Here is a 27,321-nt window from a genome sequence, read left to right as displayed (position 1 = left end):
CAAAGCCAATCGCAGCAATTTAGTGAGGTCCTGTCTCAAAAAAAGGGATCAGGGAGCTGGAGATGTTGTTCAGTGGTATGTGCACCTGAGTTCAATCTCTAGTAACAAAAAATATCAGTGATCCAGAAGCAAGGAGGTGTGGCTCCTGTGTGACAGGGTTGCCCAGATGTTAATTACCTGATCCATTTTGTGGCCCATTTCTGGAGGTACAGAATTATTTTGTAGCACTCTATGGCATTTTGTTTTTTGTTTTGTTTTGTTTTGTTTTTAGAGATGAGGTTTCACTATGTTGTCCAGGCTCTCCTCAAACTCTTGGGCTCAAGTATTCCCTCAGCCTCCACCATGCCCACTATCAGGGATTTGGGAGACAACATTTACAAGGGCCTAGGCTTCCCGACTAGGCTTCCCGAAGGGGAAGTGACACTGGCTCATTGGAAGCAGGTTTGAGGGTAGTCTGGTGTGATCTGCTCTAGGAAAAAGTTCTCTTCTTTCCCCCATTCCAATAGTGGCCTTTCTTCTGAACAGGTTTGGTTGCCGTGGTCCCTGCTACTTCTGTCTCTCAAGTGTGAAACGAACGCCTTCTACGTACCTGGGGTTGCACCAATCAACTTCCACCAGAACGACCCTGTAGAAATTAAGGTATGTTCCTTCACGGTTGGAGTCTCTGCTGGGCAGCCAGGCTGGAGTAACATGGTGAGCTCTTCGCGTTCATCCTGTGGTTACAGAGAACACCGATGACTGCCATTTACCCTGAGAAAAAGAGCTCACTGCATGCTCCATGGCCTGAAGTAGAGTGCCCTCAGGGGCCTGCATTCCAGGAATTCTGCCTTGCCTCTTCATCTCTGTCCCTGTGTCTCTGGCTCTCCTTTGTGAGTGACCTCTGTGCTTCTGCTTCTGTGTTTCTCTCTGTATGATTGATTCCTGCAGGTCTCTTTTATCTCTTCTCTCTCTCTTTCTCGCAAGTGTGTCCATGTCCATCTCTATCTCTGTCTCACTCCACTTGCCTCTTCTTCTGTGGCTTCTCTGCCTTCCTCTTTCATCTGCTCATCCTTCTCTCAGTTACCGTCTTTTCTCTGTGAAACTCATAGCATCTGCTCATATTGTTCATATATTGTAAACATCTCTCTTCCTTGGCAGTCAGACTTGTATCTTAAGGAAACAATAAAATGACATTTACTGAGGATAATTTACATGCCAGACATTGAACCTGACCCCTACCTGAGAATGATCTTTGGCAAATTCTATGTTTTACAGATTTTCTATACATTTTACAGATAAAGAAACCAAGGCCCAGGCAAATGAATCTAAGGTCACATGTTTAAGAAAGATACAGAATGAATTTCAGTCACCGTCTCTTTACCTCTGCAGTGTTTTCTTCCACTTTGACCTCTGCCAGAAGCCCCCTCCAGAGCAAAGTTTATGGCATAGTGGGTACAGGGGTGTTCTGGCCTCCAGTCCCACCAAGCAGGGGATGTGAGAGTGGACACCTTGGGTGGGAAGAGAGAACATAAAGGTGAGATTCATCTCTTTGTAATGCAGATTTTTTCTTAATTGTCCAAAGGAAGGATACCAAGAGATACACAATTGTTAAGAGAGTAACTTTTTAGCCATTTTTCTTTAATTCATGATATGCTTAATGGAAGTCCTCAGTCCCCTCAATCTGACATCCAAAAAGCTCTGAAACCCAGGATTTTTCTAAGCTCACTGGAGGCAAGAGCTGACCTCAGCTAACATGAAGCTACTTATTCACATTTATCCCACTTAGCATGAATGTTTTTGCATTTCTCCACACAAATAGTCATGGACCATAAGGCACTGCTGCAGACCCAGCTGGGGATGTTATGAAACCTGCAGTATACATGCCACATTGCCTACCTAGAGTCCAAAAAAATGCCCAGTTCCAAAGCAAGGGTTTTAAATAATAGACCTAGAATTCTAAAAACGATTTATACTTTTAGATGGTATAAGGAATGGTGGTTAGCTTCTAAATTGTAAAGATAATTTTAGTTAAATTAAAATTTTATTTTTTTGCTACATTTTTGATGATTCCCTTATCTGTGGTTTGGGTTTTTGTGACTGCTTCCCTTTCTGAAGCTGTAGTCTGGTGCTTGCATCATTTTCTGTACATTTTCCTTCATTATCTTATACTTCATTCTCAGTGACTGTACAATATTGAATTGAATGACTATTTCATGGCTTATTGATCAGTTCTCTCATTTAGCAGACATTTAGTGAGCATCTACTCTTCCTTTCTCTTAAGGCACAAGGGAAAACACCTGTGGTTCTTGCCCTCCTGGAATTTAAATCTTAGCCTCTAGTGGGAGAGACTAATTTTTTTAAAACCTTATAAACAGAATCATTGCATTTTATTTGATATGTTGTAAAGGAAACTGAGAGGGATGCAACTGGAAATGATGGGGAGTTTCTTTAGGTGGAATAATTAGGGAAGGACTTACAGATGAGGGCATTCAAACTGAGTCCAAATGCATAAAGTCAGCAGATGGGGACAGAGAGGAGTAGCAGAGTGAAAGTTAGAGACAGGGAGAGCCACGTGGTTATGAATAAGGAGTAACCTCTTTGTTCCTAGGGGCTTTTTTTTTCCTCATCTGAAATATTTCCTTAGAAAAGAGACCCAGAATGAAATGATCATATCAAAGGACAGTAACATGTTCAAGACTCTTAGTGTCTTAAATTAGTTGTGATTTTTAAACTAAATCTGTAATGTGGCCTAAAACTACTGAAAAGTAAAATAATCCAGAGTCATAGACACTACTATGGGTCGTAGTCGTGTCTGCTACAGTTAGTTTGCCTGGTGGATGATACCACCAAGTGTACTGAATGTGCGTGGCGACTGGGAGGATTCTTCTTAGAGCAATTATCTTGGTTTCTGCTGGATTGAGGAATAACAGCCTCTCTTCTCCTACCAGGCTGTGAAGCTCACCAGCTCTCGAACTCAGCTGCCATACGAATACTACTCGTTGCCCTTCTGCCAGCCCAGCAAAATAACCTACAAGGCAGAGAATCTGGGTAAGTTCTCTCCCCAGAGGGGAACCCAGCACAATTTTCACAATGATGATAGCAGTTGGCCCTTATCTGGACACTGTTGCACATAGTTTATATGTCTGTTAGCTTATTTAATCTTCATAGCAGCCCTTGGGGAGGGGATTTACAGTTTTTATTCCCATTTTTCAGGTAAGTGATTTGCCTTTGGTTGTACCACAAATGGCTAAACTAAGCTTTGAACCCACCCAGCTGGTCATTTTCAGAATTGGAGCACTTGGCTTCTATTCAGAATGACTTCCCTTTATCTCTAAATATCCCCTTCTCTAATGGCTTCTATCACCTGCTCTGCCTTTCATTGAAAGAGGGAGTGATTACCTCTGTTCTAAAGCAAGCAGAGATGTTGCCATATTAACTAAGCTGTGCAAGACATGCCTCAAATAATGTGTGAAGCCCCCAGACCAGTGTCTAGCACAAGTTTTCCATAAATAGTAGCCATGTTATTCTAGGTTAAATAATTCTCCATTTGGCAGATTTGGGGACTTAAAGAAAGACATTTGAAGGTGCCTGCTTAGGACAGTTATTAGTGCTTCCTCTCTGCCTGGCTTGTGTGTTAAGTCCTGGAGATAAGACTGGAAAAATGCTCTCCCCGACCTCTAGAACCTTAAGAGGCTTTCCTCTTCTCTTACACCTTAGGAAGGAGAAAGAGAAAGAGAATTGGTTCTTGGTCAGGCCTCTGAAAGAACTATCTTCTCTGTCAGGGCTCCCATGGCTCAGATGTTTCCAGAACGCCTAGATAACAGGTGTGACTACTGCCAGGTCCAGGGAGACCCAAACAAGCTGGGGGCAGGTCATAGAGCTAGTTTAACCAAAAGTGGGATACACCCCCCCTTTTAATACCACCTGTGCATGGGCCAGGCACTGTTCTAAGCATTTGTGAATTTCACTTTATTTAATTCTCATAATACTAATGAGGTATATTCTCTTAAGGAAAGTGAAGCACAAAGTAACTAAGTCTCTTACCTTGTAGAGTACCTAATAATACTTACACTTATGCAGGACCCTGGGAGCTGTGGCTCAAGTCCATACCCTTGAGCACCATATTCTGTTCACTGTCCTGTCTGATCCTTCCAGTAACTCCGCCAGCTGAGTATAATTGTCCCACTCAGTATCATATGGCCAATAGGTGGAGAAATTGAGCTTTTAACTCATAATTTTTTTTTATTAAAGCCAGAGTTATTTCTGTTGTCTCAGCTGCCTTCTCCAGAAAGGTTCACCAGGGCTGTCTGAGGGCTGTGCTTGTGAGTGTCAATGTTGACGGTGATTTATATCATGGCATATGTGTTGGATCATCTGTGGCAGTGCTGGGGTATGGTAGTAGTTCCTCGCAGCAGGTCCATGTCATGGCTTGTGGCTCATTGTTAAAAGGAGTACTTACACCCAGGCATGGTGGTACGTGCCTGTAGTCACAGCTAGTCGGGAGACTGAGGAGGAGGATCACTTGAGTCCATGAGTTCAAGACCAGCCTGGGCAACATAGGGATACCCCATTTAAAAAAAAAAAAAAAAAAAAAAAAAGAAGAAGAATTCTTCCATGAGCCATTCTGGACCAGTATGTTCTCTTTCTTGGTTTTAAGTTTAATTTCTAAATATCAAGAAGTGTGCCAGCTCACTTGGTCTGCAGTCTGTTCCTCTCTCTGCAGTTTCTCCTCTCCTCAGGCCAGCTCCTTATTGACCTGCAAGAAAGTGGGCAGTAGCATTGGGTGTGGGGAGAGAATGCAGGGACTTGGAACCATCACAACCCCATGACCATCATGGGCAAAGCCACTTTCCCTCTCTGGTCCTCAAGTCTGTAAAATGACCTTTCAGCTGTGACCATGCAGATGTCCTGTTGATGTCCTTGCTGTCCACTGGGTCACTCCATCCCTGGCTTTGCAGGCTCACCTGCACTGCCAGGTTTCTAAAACAGGGCAGAAGTGGGAGAGGCCTTCATCCAGGCTCAGCTTCCTCCTCCCGTCCCTCTCCCCTGCTCCTCCTCCCACTCCTGGATGACCCATCTACACTGAGGCATCGCTTGGCAGGTTGCTGCCTCGCTCATCCGAGCACTGCCGCTACACCTACCACCTGTATACCAACCACTCACAGCCTCGGTCCCTGCCTGATCCCTCCCCCAAGCCTTGAGTCTTGATATCTGTTTAACACATCCAAACTGAAAATACCTTCCATCTGAATTTGAAATTTTTCCTGTCCACCTCCAGGCTCTTGCCTGGTCATAGAAACCTGAGAGTCTTCCTAACATGTGCCATTCCTCCCTCATCCCATGTAGCCAGTCTGCAGCAGGCCCCCAGATTTTACCCCCTCAGTAGCTCCTCAGGCTGTGCACCTTGCTCACTCTGCTCCAGTCTCCCCACATGCTCATTTCCTGCCCCATCCTTAGTCACCTGCATGACTGCTGCCATTGCCCCAGCCAGCTCCTCACATCCTCTATATTCTGCACAAAGCAGCTTGAGTGATTTTTCTGTAACCAGACAGATAATGACTTCCCCATTGTGTCAGGAATCCCTTGCTGACTTTCATTGCTTTCTAGATAAAGATCAAACTGTGCTGTGTATAGTGGTACACGCCTATAATCCCAGTGACTTGGGAGGCTGAGGCAGGAGGATCTCAAATTCAAATCCAGCCTCAGCAACGGCAAGGCACTAAGCAACTCAGTGAGACCCTATCCCTAGATAAGATATAAAATAGGGCTGGGGATGTGGCTCAGTGGTTGAGTGCCCCTGAGTTCATTCCCCAGTACCAAAAAAAAAAGATCAAACTGTGCATGGCCCACAGACCCGCCAGCTCCAACTCCAATTCGTTTCTCACCCATCTCTCCAGCTCACCCTAGTTCTTCCCAAGCTCCTCCCTTCCTTTAAAATCACTTCAGGCGCCACTTCCTCGTGGAGCCTTTCCTCAACCCTCTCCGCTGGCCAGAGCAGTTAAACAGTATTTTCTCATTTTGCTGATTATTAATCATGGTCCAACTTCCCGCCAGACCATAAGCTCCATGAGTATGTTTAACATTGTAGCTTCGAAGCCTTGGCACATGGCCAGCAGCACCCAGTAAGTGTCTATGAATGGAGGAACAAATGACTAGGTGACAAGGCAGACAGCCGAATCAAGCAGATCCACACTGGTACACAGGTGTTGGAACAAGTGCGTGTGGGGGCATTTGTCCTGCCTGTTGGCATTGGTCAGTGCCCTTGAGCTTGTTCCAGTTTCACATCATCATGGTAGAATTGCTGAGCAGCTCAGAATGAAAGCTCAGTAGAGTTTAGGTGACTTCCCTACCTGCTCAGTGCCTGTTAGTGTGACATCTGCCCTCAGGTCACTGAGGAGACAGACAATCTTGTAAAGAGTATGCTAGTTAATTAAGCAAAAATATATTTTGCCTAAAAACATCAGATTCTGGATTTCTCCCTGCTTCCTTCTCTGCCTGAACCAGGATCTAAAGACACAAAGATAAATAGAAAATAGTGTCTCCCCTCAAAAAGCTCCTGATCAGATAGGAGAGCCAGACACGTAAATACAGCAACACAGTGTACAAAGTGGCCCTACTGACGTGTGAGGAGGTGTGGGGTGCTGCTGCTGACAGAAGTGGTGTCCTCGGCCTACTGCTCCCTGCCTGGACTTGCCTTGGATTGACTCCTTCATTGCTCGCTGTAACTGTGAGGCAGGGACTGTTACTGTCCCATTTTATGGACAAGGAAATTGAGGCTCAGCAAAGTTAAGTGACTTACCAAGACTATTAAGCTAATAAGTGGCAGAGGCAGAGCACAACAGCAGGTGGCCTGGAGTCAGAGCCATCTCTTCCAGACACAGTGCTGCCCCTGCTCTGCACAGGAGATTTGGAGAGGGTAATGAACTCTGTGCTGATGAGGTCAGGAAGGGCATCTCTGAGAGGGTGAAAGGGAAGCTGGTGTGTAGCCAGTCATGTGGGACAGGTCTGGCACACCAGGTCCAGATGTGTGGTACCTTTGATGAGCTCTGAAGGGCTGGTGCTGGAACTCAAAGGAGCAGGGAAGGACGAGAGAGGACCTGTTAGACGGGCAGGCTGGGCACAAGCAGATGAGGCAAAGCATCGACCAGGCCGAGGCACTGCTGAAGTACTGGGAAGTCCATTTTGCCCTGCCGTCCCACGGCTTGTGACTCTGCTGACCTCAGCAAACTCAGGGCTGAGACTCTGAGCTCGATCTGTCTCTCTTACGGCAGGAGAGGTGCTGAGAGGGGACCGGATTGTCAACACCCCTTTCCAGGTTCTTATGAACAGTGAGAAGAAGTGTGAAGTTCTGTGCAGCCAGGCCAACAAGCCAGTGACCCTGACAGTGGAGCAGAGCCGGCTGGTGGCAGAGCGCATCACGGAAGACTACTACGTCCACCTGTAAGTTGTCCTCTGCCTCCCGTTGGCCTCGCATTCACTTAGGGTGGGAGCTGATGGGAGAGGCGGTCCAGAGGGACTGAGTGGGGCCTTGGGTTTCCAGCATTGCCGATAACCTGCCTGTGGCCACCCGGCTGGAGCTCTACTCCAACCGCGACAGTGATGACAAGAAGAAAGAAAAAGATGTGCAGTTTGAACATGGCTACCGGCTCGGCTTCACAGATGTCAACAAGGTAGAGTGTCTTTGGTGTGTTCAAAGAGCTGGGGAGCCACAAGCACTAGGGGCCATAGAGAAGAGGGAGATGTTCCTCTCTAGACTTGCGACAGGAAGATGGGGTTGGCCAAGGCATCTTTCCCCCAGTGCCCCAAGAGATGGCCTGTCAGAAGCCTGCAGCCTTGGACAGGCTCTGGTAGATCCTACAAAGAGCTGAAGGCACACTTGCTAAAATGTTAGATTCTGTTTTTGTAGAATTCAACCAGACAAAATCTGGAAGCTCTTCAGTGTGCAGAAGAGGGCCTTGTGGATTTGAACCCAGCCTCCACTGTTTTCTGGTTGTCTGAGTAGCCTTGAGCCTGCTTCTGATCTGAAAATGTGTGTAATACTGATATTCACCCACTGGGGCTGTTCTGCAGAGTAAACCGCGGGGCACTTTGTGATGTAGACCCCGGGAATAAGCTAATAATGGTGATATGATGACTGCTCCCTTTATATAGTGGCCTGTTTTCTAAACTGAACACACATTACTTAAGGAGTAAAAGACAAAAGCATTTCCTCTGAGGCGCAGCCCCTGTCCTCAGAGAACTTCTTTGGGAAAGAGCTCACAGCGTGAGGCCCTGTGTCTTGAATTAGATCCTGTTGCCCTACATTAGCAAGGGAGCTCCTTGTGCACCCAGGGTGTCACAGAGGGGGCAGGTCTGAGCCAAGTGGTAGTGGTGCTGGTGTGCTAGTGGTGGTGGATATGCAAGTGGAGATGCAGGGTCAGGACTGTTCCTGAAGCAGGCAGGGGCTGGGGAAGCCAAGTGGACTGGTGTCTTGGAAGATGGCAATGGGCGGCTGTTAGGGTCAGAGGTAGAAGGCCTTGAGTGCCAGGATGAGGAAGAAGGACTTTTATCTGATAAGCCCCAGGGAGCTCTGGAGGGTTTCTAAGTAGGAGGGTGATAGGAAGAAAGCAGTGTTTTTAGAAGGTTGGTATGACCAGGCATGTTGGACAAGGGGAGGGACCTAGTGCCTGGGCTGGTCTCTCTGAGTGGCTGCTGATTATTTCTTGGCTGCTAGCTGTTTTGTTCTCTCTGTTGCTGCCTTTTAGATATACCTTCACAATCACCTCTCCTTCATCCTTTACTACCACCGCGAGGACATGGAGGAGGATCAGGAGCACACATACCGTGTCGTCCGCTTCGAGGTGATTCCCCAGAGCATCAGGCTGGAGGGTGAGTGGGGAGGTCTGACCAGTGGGGCAGGGCTGGATGGGCCTGGGCGCCCCACTCAGTTTTCTCACATTTCTCACTCCTGAACTGGCCAGTAGACCAAGGTATGGCACAGAAGGGTCATTGTGTTCCTAGCAGAGAAGGTGGGGATCTAGGGAAAGTTAACATCTGACATCTGCTATGTCATGGACTGGGCACCCACCAACTTACCAACATCTAGCCACCCCAGGAGGTGGGTGATGATGACCTATAAGGAGCCAGAGGCTCAGAGAGGTTGGTGATTTGGCTAAGACCAAATAGCAAGTGAGGCTTATTGAGCTTCTTCATGAGAACCAGGCAGCTCACCCTGGGTTGCAGTACAAGGAGTAAGGATACAAGCAAAGTTGCTGGGCAGCAGCTGTCTTCTTCCCCTCTGTGTGGGTGCTTGGTACAGACTGAAGTTGTCCAGGGTCAACAGTTATGTGGGATTTTGGCAGACCTTGTAGGACCTGGTCCAGCTCCCCATCCCCTGCAGGCCCTCACTCCCAGGGGAGGTCTTCAACTAAGCAGCAGGCCACAGTCATACACAGAAGCCTTCTAAAACAGATCCCATATGTTAAGAGCACCGTGCTGCCTTTCCTAAATGTGATGGGCACACTCAAAGATTATTTTGAGGTCTCTACTCCATCAGTGGCTCCTTGAGATTAGAGTCTTTGTTTCCTTTTCTCACTGTTTTATCTCTAGTACCCAGCACAATTCCTGGTACATAATTGGTGCTTATTATATGTCTGTTAGCTGAATGAAGGGGCAGATGGCAGAATGAAAAAATGAGTGAATGAATGGACATAGCATGTGAGTGATTGAATTAAAGTCATGGAGGCAAACTAAATGTGAGCATATGTGGTAGAATGAGCCACTGTCATGCGCTGAATGGGCCTGATTGAATAAGTAAGTGGATGTTTGAATCAAGTGCAAGAAATTGATTGCCCAGAGGAGGGGCTTAGACTAGACCCTTCTCATTCTTCCCTCCTCATCCATGCATACACTTCTCTGTAGCCCCACAGGCCCTTCAGAAGGTCAGGACCCTAGGGAATATAATTTTAAGGGCTGTTGCCTGCTGAACTCTCAGACCCTTGAGGCCAGAGTCACAACAGTAGGTAGCCTCACGAGGAGCCCCAGAACAGCCCTTGGGTAGTGGTGCTAGCCACCATGGGAACAGACTGAGTCTCTTGTTTCTCATAGACCTCAAAGCAGATGAGAAGAGCTCATGCACCCTGCCTGAGGGTACCAACTCCTCACCCCAAGAAATTGACCCCACCAAGGAGAATCAGCTATACTTCACCTACTCTGTGCACTGGGAGGTGAGAAGGAGCCAGGAGCTCACTGGCAGGGGAGGAAGGTCTAGCCTGGGCCTGAATTTGAGAGCAGGAGTCCTGACTCTGCTTCCTCCTGCCCATCAGGAAAGTGACATCAAATGGGCCTCTCGCTGGGACACTTACCTGACCATGAGCGATGTGCAGATCCACTGGTTTTCTATCATAAACTCTGTTGTGGTGGTCTTCTTCTTGTCAGGTGAGAGCTCTGTGAGTTGACGGGTGGAAAGGACTCAGTGGGGGGATTTCTGAGGTGTACTCAGGGCCAAGTGTGGGTCAGGAACAGCCGTCAGGGCCCCATGCTAGGCACCAAGTGTACTGAGGTGAACAAGATTCAGTCTCTGCTGAGAGCTCACTAGAGGAAATTGGATACGTGTGTTCACGCACACGTTCATTGATAATTCAACACTTTGTTGTTGCTTATTCTGTGCCAGGTGCAGTGCCAGATGCTGGTGATAAGGTGTTGAGCAAGCCAACCAGTCTGTCCTCTTTGTCCAGAGTCTACAGAGTAGTGATGGGAGGAAACAAAACATCAAATAAGTAGTGGTGTTCTAGATAGTGACAAATGCTACATGGAGCAGATAAAGAGAGGAACCAAATGCAGAAGAGTGGAAGAAAAGGTGAAGGCTGCTGTATGGAAGTCCTCTCCGAATGAGGGGGAGGAGCCACCATTCAGAGATCCAGGGAAGGACTATTGCAACCAGGGTTGCCGCCCTGCAGTGAGACATGTTTGGCAGAAGCCATATGGTGAGAGGGTGGCAGATCGAGGTAGAGAGACACTGATCATTTCAGTGTCAAGAGAAGCAAAGATTGAGCAAGCTGCTGTTTATTAAACATTTGCCAAGGGGCCAGCTGCTATCCTAACACTTTACAAACATCTCAGCCCTTCATCCCCATGAGCTAAGCCTAAAAGCGTTAGGTGAATCAGCATTATAACAGCTCATTATCCTAAGAACTACCCTGCTGCCTAGGAAGGTAGAAAGGCCAAATCAGGGCAGCGGCAAGGGGTGTCTCTGAACTATTTGGGAGACTAAGAGGTGAAGATGCCCCCGGTGAGCCTTGAAGCATGCAAAGGAGGCTGTCAGGGCAGCATGGGTATTCCCAGTTGGAGTAACGTGTGGAGGTGAAGGAGAGACAAGCTGTGGACTCATGGCCAAAGCCAACAACAGGCAGAAGTGGGTGAGAGCGAGCCTGGGAAAGATGAGGCCGGAGAAGCCAGGAGGACTCAGCCATGGAGGACCTGGGATGCTTTCCTTCCTGGCATAAAAAGCCATGTCCCTCTCTCCTCCCCACCCATCGTAACAGCCCTTTGTTTCTGCACACGTCTCTCTAGTCAGCTGGAATGGAGTTCTGCCCAGGGGAGGAGCTGAAGTGGCCACATGTCCTAGTCCTGCTGGAGGGCTCAGAACACAGACAGCAGTTAGCAGTGCTCACCTCCTCCCTCCTCTGTCTGTTTCAGGCATCCTGAGCATGATTATTATTCGGACCCTCCGGAAGGACATTGCCAACTATAACAAGGAGGATGACATTGTACGAGGTCTTGGCTGGGGAGGGATGGGCCAGAAAAGGGAAGGCAACCTGGCATGAGTGTGTTTATGTTTGTGTGTGCATGTGTGGATGCAGTCATTCAGGCAGTGAACCTCAAAAGTATTGAAAAGGACCTCGCCAGAGGCAATGGCACACACCTGTAATAGAGACTGAGGCAGAAGGATTGCAAGTTTAAGGCCAGCTTAGGCAGCTTAGGGACACCCTATCTCATAAGAAAAAAGCCTAGGAATGTAGCTCACTGGTAGAGTGCTCCTTGGTTTAACCCCCAGTGCCTTCCCCTGCAAAAAAAAAAATTTAACCACCCAAAATAATGGGGATGATGTTTCTAATTTTGAAGCATAAAGGCAATGGAAGAGTCACAGAAATAACAATTAATGTGACATTAAAAATTTTTAAACTATTCTGCAGTCAGATATACAAAGAAAGCAAAAAAAAATGAAGTGATAAAACAATATTTGTCACAAACTTTAAAAAGACAAGTACAGAGGGTTTGGGGATATAGTTCAGCCGTATAGCATATATATATATATGTGTGTGTGTGTGTGTGTGTGTGTGTGTGTGTGTGTGTGTATATATATATACACACACAGAATTCTTTTAAAGAACCCAAAAACCTAACATCACTAATACAATGATAAACATCAAATTTATAGACAAGTATACATGGCCAATAAGATTGTAAAAATGGTTTTGCTTCAGGGATAACCCCCAAAATTGCAGATTCAATCATGAGAAAATAGCTTGGGACCATCAAATTGGCACAAATTAATATTTGTGTGTGTGTGTGTGATATTGAGAATGGATCCCAGGGCCTTACTCAGGCTAGCCAAGGGCTCTCCACTGAACTATATCCCCAGCTCCCAATTTTTCTTTAAATAGTAATAATTGTTCACAAGATTAACATAAAAGTACCTTCCCATTCCACCCATGGAAGGGAAATTTGGTAGTTTTCTGAACAGTAACTAGTGCTTCTCAAGAACTGTAAAATAGGCAACTTGCTTTGCCACAGTAATTCTTGTAGAATTTTCCTAAGGAAAGAACCAAACACTCAAAGACTTGATCTAGAAACATTTATTGTAGCTTTGAAATATAATTTCAGAGAATTATTTATTGACTTGAGATGTCCAAGATCAAATACCAGCTGAAAATAAGAAACTACACAGAAGGGTCTCATTATTTAAAACATACATATGCATGTGCACACAAACATACATAAAAGACTGAAAGAAGTATACCAAAACATGGTATCAGGCTGAAGATGTATTCTAGTGGTAGAGTGTTTGCCTATCATGTGCAAGACCCTGAGTTTAATCCCCAGCACAAGGAGGAAAAAATAAGTATCATTAGCCTATGTTAATGTTTAGACATTACTTAAGTAATAGAGCATTACTTTTATATCTGTATTTTTAAATTTTTTCCATACTATCGTGTTTTACTTGAATTTCATGATACATACCTCTTTTTTTTTATACAAATAACTATTTTTTTGTAATCAGGAAAAAAAAAAGTGCTCCTAAATCTCACCACCTAAAAACTACTAAGTTACCATCTTGGTGCACTCGTATGTTTGCATTATTTTTCCAAGCACCAAATTTGTGGAATTAGGAGATTTCTCTTCCATGCAGCTACAAGCATGTTTGTGGCTTCCTTTCCCAGTTCTGAGAACTTTCTCATATCACTTTACACTCCTGTGTCAGAGCAGAAGTGGTTGACACCTGAGGGACTCTTAACCTGGGCTTGGGGACCTGGGGGCCTGGGTCCTTGGGCCCCAGTAAGATCTGTCCTCATCCTCACAAACCTGTCTCGCTCTCTGGTCCTTTGCTACAGGAAGACACCATGGAGGAATCTGGGTGGAAGCTGGTGCACGGCGATGTCTTCAGGCCACCCCAGTACCCCATGATCCTTAGCTCCCTGCTGGGCTCAGGCATTCAGCTCTTCTGTATGATCCTCATCGTCATCTGTGAGTGGGCCACTGGGCTGAGTTTGGGGACCGGAGGGGCATGGGCCTGATCTTGAGACTTAACTGTCTCTTCCATGTGCCTCAGGAAGGGTGGGTTTCCAGGGAGGATCTAAGCACTCAGCAAGAAGCAGGTATGTCTGCCTCTCTGAGCCAGACAACTGCTGGCAGCAGACCCAGTCCCTGGGAAGGGTGATCTCACAACTTTGTAGCTTCGTTTACGGAGCCCACTGTGTTCACTCTTATCAGTGCTGTTGTAAGCTTGGCTTCCTTTTGCAGTCAGGTTAAGTGACAGACCCAAAATAAGTACCAGGATTAGGACTGAACTCAGGTCTTTTTTCTTTTCTTTTTTTTTTTCAGGTCTTTTTTCTTTAACAAACATAAAATACTAGTGTATAATAGTCACAAACAGCTCTAGAGTCACTGTGCCTAAATATGTATCTCAACCTCCTGCTTCCGGGCTTTATGACCTTGGATAAGCCACCTAACCATTTTAAGCCTGTTCCTCATCTGAGAACTGGAGAAACTATAATCTCCCCCTTGCAGAGTCAAGAATGCACATTCAATGCACTGGCATTTCTCAGTCCAGTACCTGGATCTGTGGCCTAGAAGCCACAGTTAAGATTTGACCAGCCAAGGCCCAGCAGCTGCTGTACTCCTGGGAGCCCCATCTAAGACCCAGTCTTTTCCTGTAGAGGGGAAGGGATATTGAGAAGGCCAAGGGAGCCTTATTTAACCCCATCTATCCAGAGTCCTGTCAGCCTGCCTAAGGCAGGAGCTGGGGACCTGGCACTCAGCCACCCTGACTGCCCCCCCCTCCCTCCGCAGTCGTGGCCATGCTTGGGATGCTGTCGCCCTCCAGCCGGGGAGCTCTTATGACCACAGCCTGCTTCCTCTTCATGTTCATGGGGTAGGTGTGTGTGAGCGCGCTCCCAGGGGCTGGCACAAGGCTCCCTCGTGTTACTAACAGGCCCCCTTGGTGTGCGCCCCTGTCCTTTTCCCTTAGGGTGTTTGGTGGGTTTTCTGCTGGCCGCCTCTACCGCACTCTAAAAGGCCATCGATGGAAGAAAGGAGCCTTCTGTGTAAGTGTCCTAAATCCCCACCTCCGGCATTTGGTGGGAGCAAAGAGACTCCTTCTTAGGCTCCTCAGGAGGAGCATAGGCAGGCCTTGGTGGGGATCTTCAGGCAGGGGCTGAAAAACAGTGTGACAGAGCAGGGGGGACCTGAGCCTGAGAGTCAGCAGTTCTGAGCTTTTACCTGTAGGCTCACAGAAGGACATTTCAGGGCCCTCATTGTCCCTCCATAAAGTAAAGGTTTGAACTTAGTTGACCCTCAGCCTACAGAAGAAATAGGGGACACAGAATGACAGGATTTCAGTTGACAGTGCCACAGAACACCCTGCCCAACAGGGTAGAGAGAATCACCTACCAGGACTGAAGAGGCCAGACTCACATGACCGCCAGCATATTTCTCAAATGTGGTGCCTCCATTTCTCTCCAGTGAGGATGACTCTTGCCCTTCCTGTCCTCCTGGGAACAGGGAAAAAGTTTAGCAGCATAAAGATCACAGAAATAGGAGAGGTCCTAGGGGTCTCACCTTGGGGGATCTGAGTCCCTTCTCCCTGGGACAATTTTCCCCATCCATGCTCCTGGTGTCTGACACAGGGCCTAGCCTATAAATTTCAGCCAGGAAGGCAGATAAGGAATTCCCTGTTACACAGCAGTAAAGAGCAATATGAAAGGAGGACGTGACAATTGAACTGGTCTTTGAAAAGGAAAGTTTCAGACAGAGGGAAGCAGCGAGCAGAGGGGACTCAGGTTCTGGAATTTCTTAGACTCCAGTCCCAGGTCTGATTTTTTCCTGATTGATAATCACAAGCAGCCCTCTGAGCCTGTTTTCTCTTCTCTCCAGTGGGGATAGTTGCATCTACCTCTTGGGCTTATATGGGTGGAAAGAGACAGTGCATGCGAGGCCCTTGGTATGGCATGAGCCCTAGGAAGCAGATACCCCAAGGTGACAACTGTATAAAGGCCCAGGGGCAGGAACATGCAGGGGCACCGACCAGCTGCAGAGTGAGAGGGATGGTGGCCCAAAAATGAAATTGGAAGTAGAAGTTGAGTGCCAGGTTTCAGGGAGCTGTGGTCATTGTGGTCAGTGACTCCCCTGCATGCCCTGGCTGGCCTGTTGGCCCCAGCATGGAAAGACGGAGGCTTCAGTGTAAGTCTGGGGTTTGGCTCCCTGCACCCAACCCAGCCAAGGGACTCCGGCTGACTGGAAACCAGAGCCTGGCTTAGGGTTAGAACACCTGGCTGTGAACCTCTGCTCCACCCTTAGCAGACTGTCTAGAGTGTGTCAGGGTATTTAGCGTCACTGACTTCAGTGTCCTTGTCTCTAAAGGGGGTAATGTTAGTCCTCTCCTTCTGTGGTGAGGCTTGGGTGAGATGATACCTATCTCAGCATTTGCTATCCCTAAGACTCAAAGCTAACCCATTCTAGGTGGTTGGGGCCAGGGCCTAGACATAGGTGTTTTGTGAAAGTTTTATTCATTCATTTGCCTCTTCAGTGAGTATGTATTCTGCTCTGTGTTCTAAGTGATGGAAGTACATCAGAGAACATGCTGGTCTCTCTTCTCCCAGGGAACTCACTGTTGAGGAGAGGCAGACATTAATCAGGTAGCAAAAATAGATGCACTCCTCAACTTACAGGGGGTTACATCCCAATAACCCCATCATAAGTTGAGAATATCTTGACTCAAAAATGCATTTAACACATCTAACCTACGGAATGTCACAGCACAGTTTCTCCTCTATGCCTGTCACTTTCACACCATCATAAAATAAAAAAACCATGAAGTAGAACCTTGGTAATTCAGGGACTATCTGTAACTGCTAACTGGGATGAAAGCAAGGAAGGAGCAGTTTCAGGGATCTAAGAAGGCATAACACTGAGACCTGGCTGTTCTGTGGGGATGCTTCCAAAGAATGAGACTTGAGCTGAGTTCCAAAGGACAAGGAGGATTTGAAGCTGGTTGGGAAGCCCCACTGGGAACAGGTGGGAACTCCCTGGATACAGCTCCCCAGCCTGGCCCCTCTTCCTCCCAGACGGCAACACTGTACCCTGGCGTGGTCTTTGGCATTTGCTTCATATTAAATTGCTTCATCTGGGGAAAGCACTCATCTGGAGCGGTAAGTGCCCTCCCCGCCTCTCGCAGCCCCTCCCCAGCCAGGGGGGGCCAGTGGTGCTCTGTCCTACTCCCCAGGGTAACTTCCTGCTGCTCCCTTCCCTTTTCTGAGTCCCCAAAGTTGTGTTCCCAGCCCTAGGGGCCAAGGGCTGACTGGGGTTTCCCCAGCACTGCCCATTTCGCCTGTGTCTGGGCCCTGGCCTCTAGGCTCTCAACTGGCCAAAGCTCACTTCTCTAAAGGGAGGTTTTCATGGTCTGGGGGCCAGCTGGGGAATTCCCCTTTGTCTCCATCAAGGCAAAGCTGTCCGGCATGAATATACTAGGTCAATATCCCAAAACAGGACTCCCCTCCCTGGGGTCCTGCCCCCGACACTGGCCCCCGAAGGTAGAGCAGAGAGGTTGTGCAGGGGAGGCAGTCCTGTCCTTAGAGAGGGAACCCACCAGCTCCGGTCTATTGTGTTGCTAGCGGCTACACGTGGAGTCCTGTACGTTGAGGCTCATTGCATATGATTTGGACTCTGGAGGGTCAGAGAGCAGGGCTGTGGTACAGGTTGGGCAGGCATGTGCCACCCCACCTTAGCATGTAGAGCCACCTGCCCCTTCACTGCCAGTGCCTGTTAAAGGTCCCTGGGTGAGACTGCAAGCCCCAGCAACTTGGGAAACATTCATGCCCATCCTCTTTTCTCATGCCTGTTTTTATGTTCTCTTCAACATTTTCCTCCTGATTGCCAGTTGTACGTTATAAACACTCATGGAAATTTGAGACGTATAGAGAAGTTAAAGAAATTAAAAACAACTTATAATCCAACCATCTAGAGATAAATACTATATAGATATTTAATATATCTTTTTTTACTGTTTTTTTCTTCTTTATATATTTTAAATGGAATTACATAATTTAAAAATTATAAAGTAATAGCAAACATGTGGTGCTTACTTTGTAATAGATGTTGTTCTAAACACTACACATATTCATTTCTTTTGGCATGATTTTTATAGAAACGTAAATCATGATAACTGCACGAAAGAAGATGATGAAAATCCCCAAAATCCAAGAAGGCACTGTTAAGTTTTTAGTCTAGGCCTTTTAAGGCTCATATGTGTATAAATATTATACTTGTATTAAAATGGAGTCTGCCAGGCAAAATGACACATGCCTGTAATCCCAGCTGTTCTGGAGGCTGAGGCAGGAGAATTATGAGTTCAAGGCCAGCCTCAGCAATTTAGCGAGATCCTTAAGCAACTTAGCAAGACCCTGTCTCAAAATAAAATATAGAAATAAAAGGACTGGGGATGTGGCTCAGTGGTTAAGAGCCCCTAGGTTCAATCCCTAGGAAAAAAAAAAAAAAGGAAGGAGCCCTGTACATACAGTGTTATAAACTGCTCTTAGAGGTATTTTACTTCAACCAAATTGAAAGTGCTTTGTGAAGCTTTGTTTTTATCCCTTTTTTTTTTTCTTCACTTCTCTTTGTAAATGATGGACCACTTATAATTTCCTTGCATTCTGGCCCTTCTGTGTTCCCCTGAGGTTCTCAGTCCTTTACTTCCTGTTCTTCCCCACTTCCTCCCTGGATGAAGAGCTTCTGGGTGCCAAGTTTCCTTCTTCATTGGGAGCCCAAATGGTGCCCTGCATGCACTCTGCTTTCCCCACCCCCAGGAAACTCTTGGCCCCAAGAGATTCTGGCCAGAGGCCCTAGAGAGAAGGTGGGGATCTGCAGAACCTTCTCCACTGCAGTAGCCTCACTGTGTGTGTGACTTTTCCCTCCCTAGAACCTGGAAGGTCTTCTTCCACCTTGGATGGACCCACCCAGGGCATCAGTCCTCAAGGGGTTCTCACAGTATTGTGTCCACAGGTACCCTTTCCCACCATGGTGGCTCTGCTGTGCATGTGGTTTGGGATCTCCTTGCCCCTTGTCTACCTGGGCTACTACTTTGGCTTCCGCAAGCAGCCATATGACAACCCTGTACGCACAAACCAGATTCCCCGGCAGATCCCTGAACAGCGGTGGTACATGAACCGATTTGTGGGGTGAGTCTTCTGGCAGGGGCAAGAGAAGGGGCATTCTGGGTAGAAAAGGCCAGTATTCCCCTGAGACATGTACTTAGGCCCCCACGGGGTGCTGTGACCAGTGACTGCAGCCATACCAGTAGCCTTGATAAAGCCCAACTTCACTCCATGATAGAGGGCCAGATTGCAACCAGACTGAGTGTCAGCCTAGAAAACAGGACAGGGAAGGGGACAGAAGGACAGTGCGATGAGACAAATTGAGACCTCCATTTGTACCTTGAGCAACTTGCTCACCTCTCCATACCTCATCTTCCCATCTGTGAACTGGGGAGAATGATGCCCACTGTGCATTCTCTCTCGAAAGATTATAGCGGCCCCACAGTGTAGGAAGACCGAGACCCCACCTACTCTCTTCACACTGGCTGGGAGGCTTCACACGGGCTTCCCAGGGGCTGGGTTGTGGGTGGTGTTAACACTCTGCTCTGCCGCAGCATCCTCATGGCTGGGATCCTGCCCTTTGGCGCCATGTTCATCGAGCTGTTCTTCATCTTCAGTGTAAGTGCTGGCCTGTCCCCACTCCCACAAGCAACCTCGCCACTCGAGCATGATCTGTCCCCCTCACCTCAGCACTCTGCATCTTCACTGCCTGTTAAATTGCGGGCAGGTCATTTAACCTCTGGAAGCCCCATTCTTCACCCCGAAATCAAGTCACAGAGCTGCCATCAGGACAGTTTTAAAAGTCAGAGGACTCAGGAGATGTGCCAGTACACATCTGTGCAGGATCTGGTGTGGCGAAAGGGCACAGCCCGTGGAAGCTACTTCAGTGGATGCTCCATCTAGCACCTTGAGCAATAGCATTGCAGCTGCTTCCATTCTGAACCCTTCCCATAAAGATGGGAATGCCTGTCAGTGTTTCCCAAAACTTCAGGCAAGTAGGGGCAATGATCCCTAGTTGTCAGGAACCTTGTGGTCTGTAAAGGTGCTTGGCATTCAGGAAGTGCTGCTGCTGGGACAATGACGACTCCTGCCTGGGAGTGCCAAGATGAAAGTTGGCAATAAGTCTGGCTGACCCAGCTGGTAGCCCAGCACAGGTGGTGCCATGCCCCAAGTCAGTATTGGACAAGTCTCTACTATTCCAGAGTAATGGTCTATTCAAGACCCGCCAAGACCCTGGCATACCCAGGCCTGCCTAGACAAAGGGTCAGAGGTTGGCCCCTGTGCATCTCCCAGGAAGACCCCTTTATTGTGTCTATGTGACCCTGAACCAGTCACCAACCTCACTCAGCCTTAATTTCCTCAGCTCTAAAAGGGCATGGTGGTACACACCTGTAATCCCAGCAACTTGTCCCAGGCTGAGACAAGAGGATTGCAAGCCCTCAGCAACTTAGTGAACCCTGTCTCAGAATAGAAAAGTTTTAAAAATGGTTAGGTATGTGGTAAGGGCCCCTGGGTTCAATCCCTGAACCAAATAAACAAATAGGCAAGATTGCCTGGGCTTACATCTATAGATGAACATAAAAGACAGAGCCTAACGCCCAACATATGGGAAGCTATCTCTTAAGTGGTGGTGGCTGCTGTATGCTTTTGATTATTTCTTCATGCTGCCAGATTTGGTTCGGAGCCACCTACATCAGGGTCAGCCATATCCTAGCCCCTCCCTAAGAATACTGTGGCTCACCCCCTGCTCCAGGGAGGAGTGGTGAGTCAGAGCCACAAGCTGGGCACTGACTGTGATGATGTCATGATGGTGTCTCCATTACTGCTCTGGTTAGAGGTGGGATGCCAGGGGCAGGGGCAGGCCAGCTGAAACCCACTCTGCTCTGTTCACAGGCAATCTGGGAGAATCAGTTCTATTACCTCTTTGGCTTCTTGTTCCTGGTTTTCATCATCCTGGTGGTGTCCTGTTCACAAATCAGCATTGTCATGGTATACTTCCAGCTGTGTGCAGAGGTAAGGGGCATGGGGCCAGGAAGCAGGGAGAGTGGGAGCTGTGTTCAGCGTGGAACAGGTCGGTGAGGCTGAGCTGTGAGCTGGATCTGGATGTCCCATGGTCCCTGCCTCACGCTCTGAGTGTTGGGCCAGTGTGGTGCTTTTTTCTCCAAGCCTGCATTTCTCAGCTTGAGGCTGGATTGGTGGGTGACATCTGCCTCACTGCATAGTTGTGGGGTAATACCCACAACTTGATGCAAGGATGGCAAGGATGAGTTCACTCCAGTAGTAGTTTCTCTGCCCATCTGATGCAGGTTGGTAATCTGCCCTTCCTTTGGGAATAAGCTCTTGTAGAGTGCATAAGCCTGGCCTGGAGCTACCCCCGTGGACTAAAATCTGGCTCCTTCATAGTAGCTCTAGATCCGTTTTTTTGGTTGTTTTTTTGTTTTTTGTTTTTAATATTTTTTAGTTGTTGGTAGACTTTTATTTTATTTATTTATATGTGATGCTGAGGATCGAACCCAGTGCCTCACATATGCTAGGCAAGTGCTCTTCCACTGAGCCACAACCCCAGCCCAGCTCTAGATCTTGAGTAGGCTGCTCAACCCCTGTGCCTTTTCCTGCTCCTCAGAGTGACAGGGATAATAACAGACCTAACTTGGAAGGCTGCTGTTAAGTACTCAGTGAGCTGATTCATATGTAGTACTTAGGACAGGGCTTGGCAGGCTGAGCTCGATGGTGCAGCCTGCAATCCCAGCAACTCAGGAGGCCAAGCCTTAGGCTGAGGTAGGAGGATCACAAGTTCAAGGCCAGCCTGGGCAACTTGGCAAGACCCTCTCTCAATATAAAATGTTTAAAAAGGGCTGACACCAGGCATGGTGGTACATATCTATAATCCCAGCTAAAGCAAGAGGATCCCAAGTTTGAGACCACTTCAGCAATTTAGTGAGACTCTCAGCAGCTCATTGAGACCCTGTCTCTCAAAACTAAATAAAGAAAGGACTGGGGGTGTAGCTTAGTGGTAGAGCCCTTGCCTAGCATGTACAAGTCCTGGGGTTCAATTCCCACACACCAAAAAAAAAAAAAAAAAGTCCTTGACACATGGGATGTGTTTGCTCAAGAAATGTAAATTATTACTTTTCTTTATCTGTTGAGTTCATAAAATCAAGATGTAATTTATATATAGTAAAATTTCACCCTTTTAATTCTGTACTTCTATAATTTTTAGAAGTGTGCACAGTTGTGTAACCACTCTCACAAAAAAGGTATAAAACATGTCCCTCACCTGAATACTACTTTTACTTTGGGTCTCAAGCCCTTCAGCCAGCTGTGCAGTTTGGCAGAAAAGAGGCCCTGGAGACAGCAGTGACTCTTGTTGTTTCCTCCTCAGGATTACCGCTGGTGGTGGAGAAATTTCCTGGTTTCTGGAGGATCTGCATTCTACGTCCTGGTCTATGCCATCTTTTATTTTGTTAATAAGGTACCACCCTCCTTGAGAGGATCCCCTTAGTGCCCTTTAAGCAGCGCGGTGGAGAGGAGAATGCTGGGAAAAACCTCACTGTGTGAATCTTTTCCACCAAGAGTGGGGAGAGCCAAAGTCACCTAGGGTTGTTTTCTACTCTAGAACATACCTTTTTAGGGAAGGAGAATCTGTGTTCTGTACATGTAGGAGTCAAGCCTTCATATGAAACCTGTAAGAAACCCCCAGAACAACACTGAAAGGCAGTATGTCTCTTGGGCCACTTTTAATAGGAGTAAGAGAGTCTGATAATACAGTATCCACCTCATGGAACTAGAGAAAGGAACAGGAACAGGAAAGAATAAAAGTAGGAGAGAGGAGTTAAAAAGCACCTCCCTTCTGCAGGATCCCGCACAGGGTGAGTGTGGGCTAATGAACAGGGCCCTGGCTTGCCTGATGAGGGCAAATGTGCAGAGCTCCTTGTCCCCGACTGGCATGAGTGGGGATGCAAACAGATCCCAGCAGTCCTGGTCTGACAGACTGCCACATGGCACATAAACCAGATGGACCTGAGAGAGGAGTTCAGGGCGCTCTGGTAGGCTCCTCACCTCGAGGATAACAGGGAAGACTCACTCTCACCCATAGTACTTTGGGTCTCCAAAGCCCAAAAGCAAGCAGTCCTCTGCTTGCAGCCAAAGTATATTTGCAAAACAGAGTTGGAGGTCCCTAAGTTGAGGCTTGGCGTACCCTTCCCCAAAAATTCCAGGTGAGAAGAGACTCTAAGGGTCATTCAGTGCAGTGCTGTAGCCCTACTTTCATCTGGCGACCACGCCCCTTCTCTTCTGACTCGGAGGTCAGCAAACTGCAGCCCATGGACCAGCAGAGCTGTTCCTGAAATAAAGTTTTATTGTAATACAGCCATGCTCACTTATTTGCATATCATCTGTGGCTGCTTTCACACTGCAGTGGCAATTGAACTGTTGCCACAGAGACCATGTGGCCTATAAAGCCTAAAAAATTACAGTCTGTCCTTTTAAGAAAAATGTGCTGACCTCTGCTGTAGCACATCCAGTGACAGAAAAGACATTTCTTCCTGACCCTCCCCATTCTCTGAACAGTTTCTATCATTTCAAGGTCTTCTGATTCTGCAGGTTGTCCCCCTGTAACTTCTACTTTCAGACCTTAATCATAGTCCATGGAGCATCTAGAATAAATCAGATCTCCCTTCTCTACAGCTCCTGTAAAGAGATCTCTTATAGGTGGTAGATAACCAAAACCTAGTTCAAACAGACAAGCAAAAAGAGACTCTACTGGCTGATGTAACCGGACAGTTTGAGAAGTTTGGATTTCTAGTTTCAAGCATGGTTAGGTCCAGGCTCCATGTCCACACCTTAGATATATACATCCATTTTTTAATTCTTCTACAGGTGGGATCTTTACACAAAGTAGAAAGCTAGCTTCTGGTGGCCCTAGCTTCTCCTCATTTCAGCTCCTCAACCCTGGAACTGAAAGAATGTCTTCCCTCTGCCCTGGCATAGCAGTCCCAGGGAAGACCTCATCGGCTCTGCTGGGGGCGCATGCCCGTTGCTTGCTGTTTGCCAGGTGCAGTGGGATGGTATGTCCTGATTGACCTTAGGTTTTGTACTAGGATTGATGACCTGAGCAGGACTGCAAAGTAGCCAGTATGCTTTTCAAACACCTAGAGTTTGGGGACAGGAAACAGTGCCGTGCAAACAAAACCAGGGAATTCATGGCAGCTGCCTCCCACCTCCCCGCCCAGGCTGCTTCTCTGTCTAAAACCACCTCCTCCAGCCCTGGCATTTTGATTATGAAATGAGGGCCGCGGCCCGCCTGAGCTCTGCAGGCTTCAGCCGTGCCTTTTTGTTCATCCTTTCCTGGTTTGACCACCGTCCTGCTCCTCCCTCCCTGTGCCACTCCTGCCCCATGCACAGCTACAAGAACGCTGTGCTGAGAGATGGGAATGAACCTGAAAACATGGTGTCACCTCTTAGGCTTAGGTCTCATACAGTGACCTACATGTCTTCTTTATTTTCTTCTGGGCTCCTGGCAATCATGTGAATATGCACCTGCCCATGAGCCCTAGAACAGGCCCACGAAGGTCCTGGTACACGGGCGTATCTTGATTATCCAGATTAGCTTCATTTATCACAACACCACCACACAGATCCTGATCACCTCTGCCAAGGCCTCCGACTCTGTCCCTTTCACAAAGGAAACTGTAATGCTCTGAGATGAAAGTCACTGTGAGATGGTAACAAACTTGATGAGACTTCTCAGGGAGAGGATCAGGCTGAGGGTGGCTGTGGACCTTCAGCTGGAAGTGTTGGACAGCCCTTTCTACTGCCTCCTTCCCCACTTCTACTGCTCCTGTGCTGTTCTGGGGACTGTGGAGGACCAGAAAGTAGCACTGCTGTGGCTATTGCTGCCTATGCACTCTGGCCCTGGCCCCTGGGGTCACGAGCATCCCAGGCAACGCTCTAGCCCTAGTTAGTACCAATGAGGGCAGCTGTGGCTGTGAACCCCTTCCTTTTTTTTTTTTTTTTTTTTTTAATTATTATAAACAAATGGGATACATGTTGTTGAGCCCCTTCCTTTTGTCAGGGGTTGGGTTGACCATGAGATGAGTAAGAGAGTGGGATCTGGTTTGCCGGGGCTACCTGGTACTGAGCACCATTTCCACCTTCTCTCCTGTTCTGCCCCAGCTGGACATCGTCGAGTTCATCCCCTCTCTCCTCTACTTCGGCTACACAGCCCTCATGGTCCTGTCCTTCTGGCTGCTCACAGGCACCATCGGCTTCTACGCAGCCTACATGTTTGTCCGCAAGATCTATGCTGCTGTGAAGATTGACTGACTGGGGTGGACCATGGCCATGCCCACTCCATCCTCGGACAGGAAGCCACCCTGCGTGGGGAACTGCAGGCACGCAAAATAAAATAACTCCTGCTCGTTTGGAATGTAACTCCTGGCACAGTGTTCCTGGATCCTGGGGCTGTGGAGGGTGGGAGGGCCTGTAGATAAATCTTGCATTTTTCTTCATCTTATTCCAGTTCTGTGGGGAAGAGGTTTTGTTTGGTTTTGGTTTTTTTGTTTTGTTTTGTTTTGGTTCTTTTGTGGGTTGTTTTAAGAAAGTGCTAAGAAAGTTCCCTCCAGCTGGAACTCTCGGATGTGTTTATTCAGGTTTATTTTTGGTTTGGGTTTGTTTTTTCCTTAGTTTTTTTAAACCAATGGATCCAGGATGGATAAATCCACCAAGATAACTGGGTTTTGGTCACTGTCTCCACCTCAGTTCCTCAGGGCTGTTGGCCACCCCACGACTCACTGGAAGAGGCAATGCCAGGGCTGCAGTGAGGGTTCCAAGCCTCTCGCCGCCTGTCCTCACCATTGATGCCACGACAGCACAGTTCTAGCCTGGACAGCACCCTCAGTGCCAACCAGCCTTTGCCAGCCCTCTCCTTTCCTCTTCTTTCTTTCCCAACCTCCTCCCAGAGCTGCCCAAGGCAGAGCTTCTAGGCAGGGCTTCCAGCCAGGCCTCTGGGTCATCTTTTCACCAGGAGCAAGCCCAAGCCTTGGTGGCTGCAGGAGATCCCCTGGAAGTACTGGGGTCAGTTCCCTAGGACAGCAGGAAGCACCCCTGAGAAGAACAGCCAGAGTTACTGACCAACGAGGAGGAGAAGAGACTTGCAGTGAACTATTCTTGTGCCAAGAAACCCTGGACCTGGAGCCAAGTATTTCCAGAGCGAAGCAACCACACGTCTATGTCTGGGAAGGGGTGGTGGAGGCCGCTGGGGCCCTCACCACTTGGGACTGCCCCCCGGTCCTCTTCTCAGGGGGTGCTACTCTTTCCCACATGTGCTGGTGGTGGACCTTCTCCCCAACTCCCAGGGCAGAGCAGGGAGGCCGGAGAACTCACATCCCTCCTGTAGGTAGCTGGGCAGAGGCCTTCCTGACACGCCTGGCCTCAGTATTTATACTCAGTTCTGTTAGCCGGACCCATCCCCTCCACATCCCACCTGAGTTCTTTTGGGGGCACCCAAAAAGTGCTGTGAGAAGGAGGATGAAAGGTAAGTTCCGTCGTTCCTTCCCAAACTCCCAGAGCAAGCAAGTTTAGTTTCCCCAGAGTGGAAGGAGATTGCTCATGTGGCTGACCTGGCTCCTCCACAGACCCCCACTCGCCCTGCCCATGCCCACCATGTGCAAGTCACAGACGTTTGCTCTTCTATTGCAAGAGACCAAATCCACCTGGGATGAGTGTTTAGATAGTAGCCACTCACCCTTGCTCCAGTCCTTGGCTCTACCACAGGACCAAGCTCAGGATGCTGGTGAAGCCAGGAATACACCCCTCCCTTCTCCACCTCAGTCCCCCGGGGCCCTGCCAGCTCTCCATCAGTCAAACCAGTAAACTCCTCAGCCTCACCTCACACAACTCCGCAGTGCCAAGCGGTGTCCACCAAGAATCCGGCTGGAGAAAAAGGAACCAAGCAGTAGGGAATGATATTCAGAGCCTATTGATCATTCAAATCTTGAATTTTTTTCCCCTAAGAGATTCTCATTTTGGGGGAGTGGGGAAATGGACTCCTCAAAGGGTTCAAACATCGTCGATTTTTCTGACTTTTTTAATCATCATCATTATTATTTTTAATTAAATGCCTGTATGCCTTTTTTTGGTCCAATTGTAAATAAAAATGCCATTGTCCTGTTGTGATGTCTCAAATCAGATGCAGGGTTTGGGGTCTAATGTGTGATGGCTTCCCCAAGTGAATTGAGCGTTGCTCTTGATGTTCCATCTCCTGTCAGGCTTTCTAGGCTCAGGCCGCTACTGTTCCCTACCTGATACAAGTCCATAGTCTTCTGCCATCTGCTCGGCTCCTCTGTACCATATTGTAGGCATTCGCCCCATCCTCCAGTCCAGCTCACTGGAAGTGGCAGTCAGGTGTGGGCTTTCGAAGCAGCCCTGATTCTGGATTCCCAGCTGCAATATTTTATTACCAGCTATCAATCATCATCATTATTATTATTATTTC

The 27,321-nt window shown here is 47.9% G+C and overlaps 1 protein-coding gene across 5 annotated transcripts in view; it reads left to right on the top strand.

The window, feature by feature from the left end:
• Positions 1-26,998, top strand: part of Tm9sf4 (transmembrane 9 superfamily member 4) — a 46,248-nt gene extending 19,250 nt beyond the window's left edge. For 4 of the 5 annotated variants that reach the window (XM_047539755.1, XM_047539754.1, XM_047539752.1 and 1 more), the window contains 17 exons: positions 526-639; positions 2,928-3,027; positions 7,251-7,419; positions 7,520-7,649; positions 8,724-8,847; positions 10,066-10,184; positions 10,284-10,395; positions 11,656-11,726; positions 13,572-13,704; positions 14,530-14,611; positions 14,708-14,783; positions 16,803-16,886; positions 18,736-18,911; positions 19,382-19,445; positions 20,721-20,840; positions 22,210-22,299; positions 25,002-26,998. In XM_047539755.1, coding sequence (XP_047395711.1) covers positions 526-639; positions 2,928-3,027; positions 7,251-7,419; positions 7,520-7,649; positions 8,724-8,847; positions 10,066-10,184; positions 10,284-10,395; positions 11,656-11,726; positions 13,572-13,704; positions 14,530-14,611; positions 14,708-14,783; positions 16,803-16,886; positions 18,736-18,911; positions 19,382-19,445; positions 20,721-20,840; positions 22,210-22,299; positions 25,002-25,151 — 1,914 coding nt within the window. In that variant the 3' untranslated portion in view covers positions 25,152-26,998. The remainder of the gene's footprint in view (positions 1-525; positions 640-2,927; positions 3,028-7,250; positions 7,420-7,519; positions 7,650-8,723; positions 8,848-10,065; positions 10,185-10,283; positions 10,396-11,655; positions 11,727-13,571; positions 13,705-14,529; positions 14,612-14,707; positions 14,784-16,802; positions 16,887-18,735; positions 18,912-19,381; positions 19,446-20,720; positions 20,841-22,209; positions 22,300-25,001) is intronic. The other variant, XM_047539757.1, reaches the window with a different exon arrangement.
• Positions 26,999-27,321: the final 323 nt, after the last annotated feature.

Source organism: Sciurus carolinensis, chromosome 2, assembly GCF_902686445.1.
Source record: "Sciurus carolinensis chromosome 2, mSciCar1.2, whole genome shotgun sequence".
Taxonomy (NCBI): Eukaryota; Metazoa; Chordata; class Mammalia; order Rodentia; family Sciuridae; genus Sciurus; species Sciurus carolinensis.
This window is presented reverse-complemented; position numbering and strand designations above follow the sequence as displayed.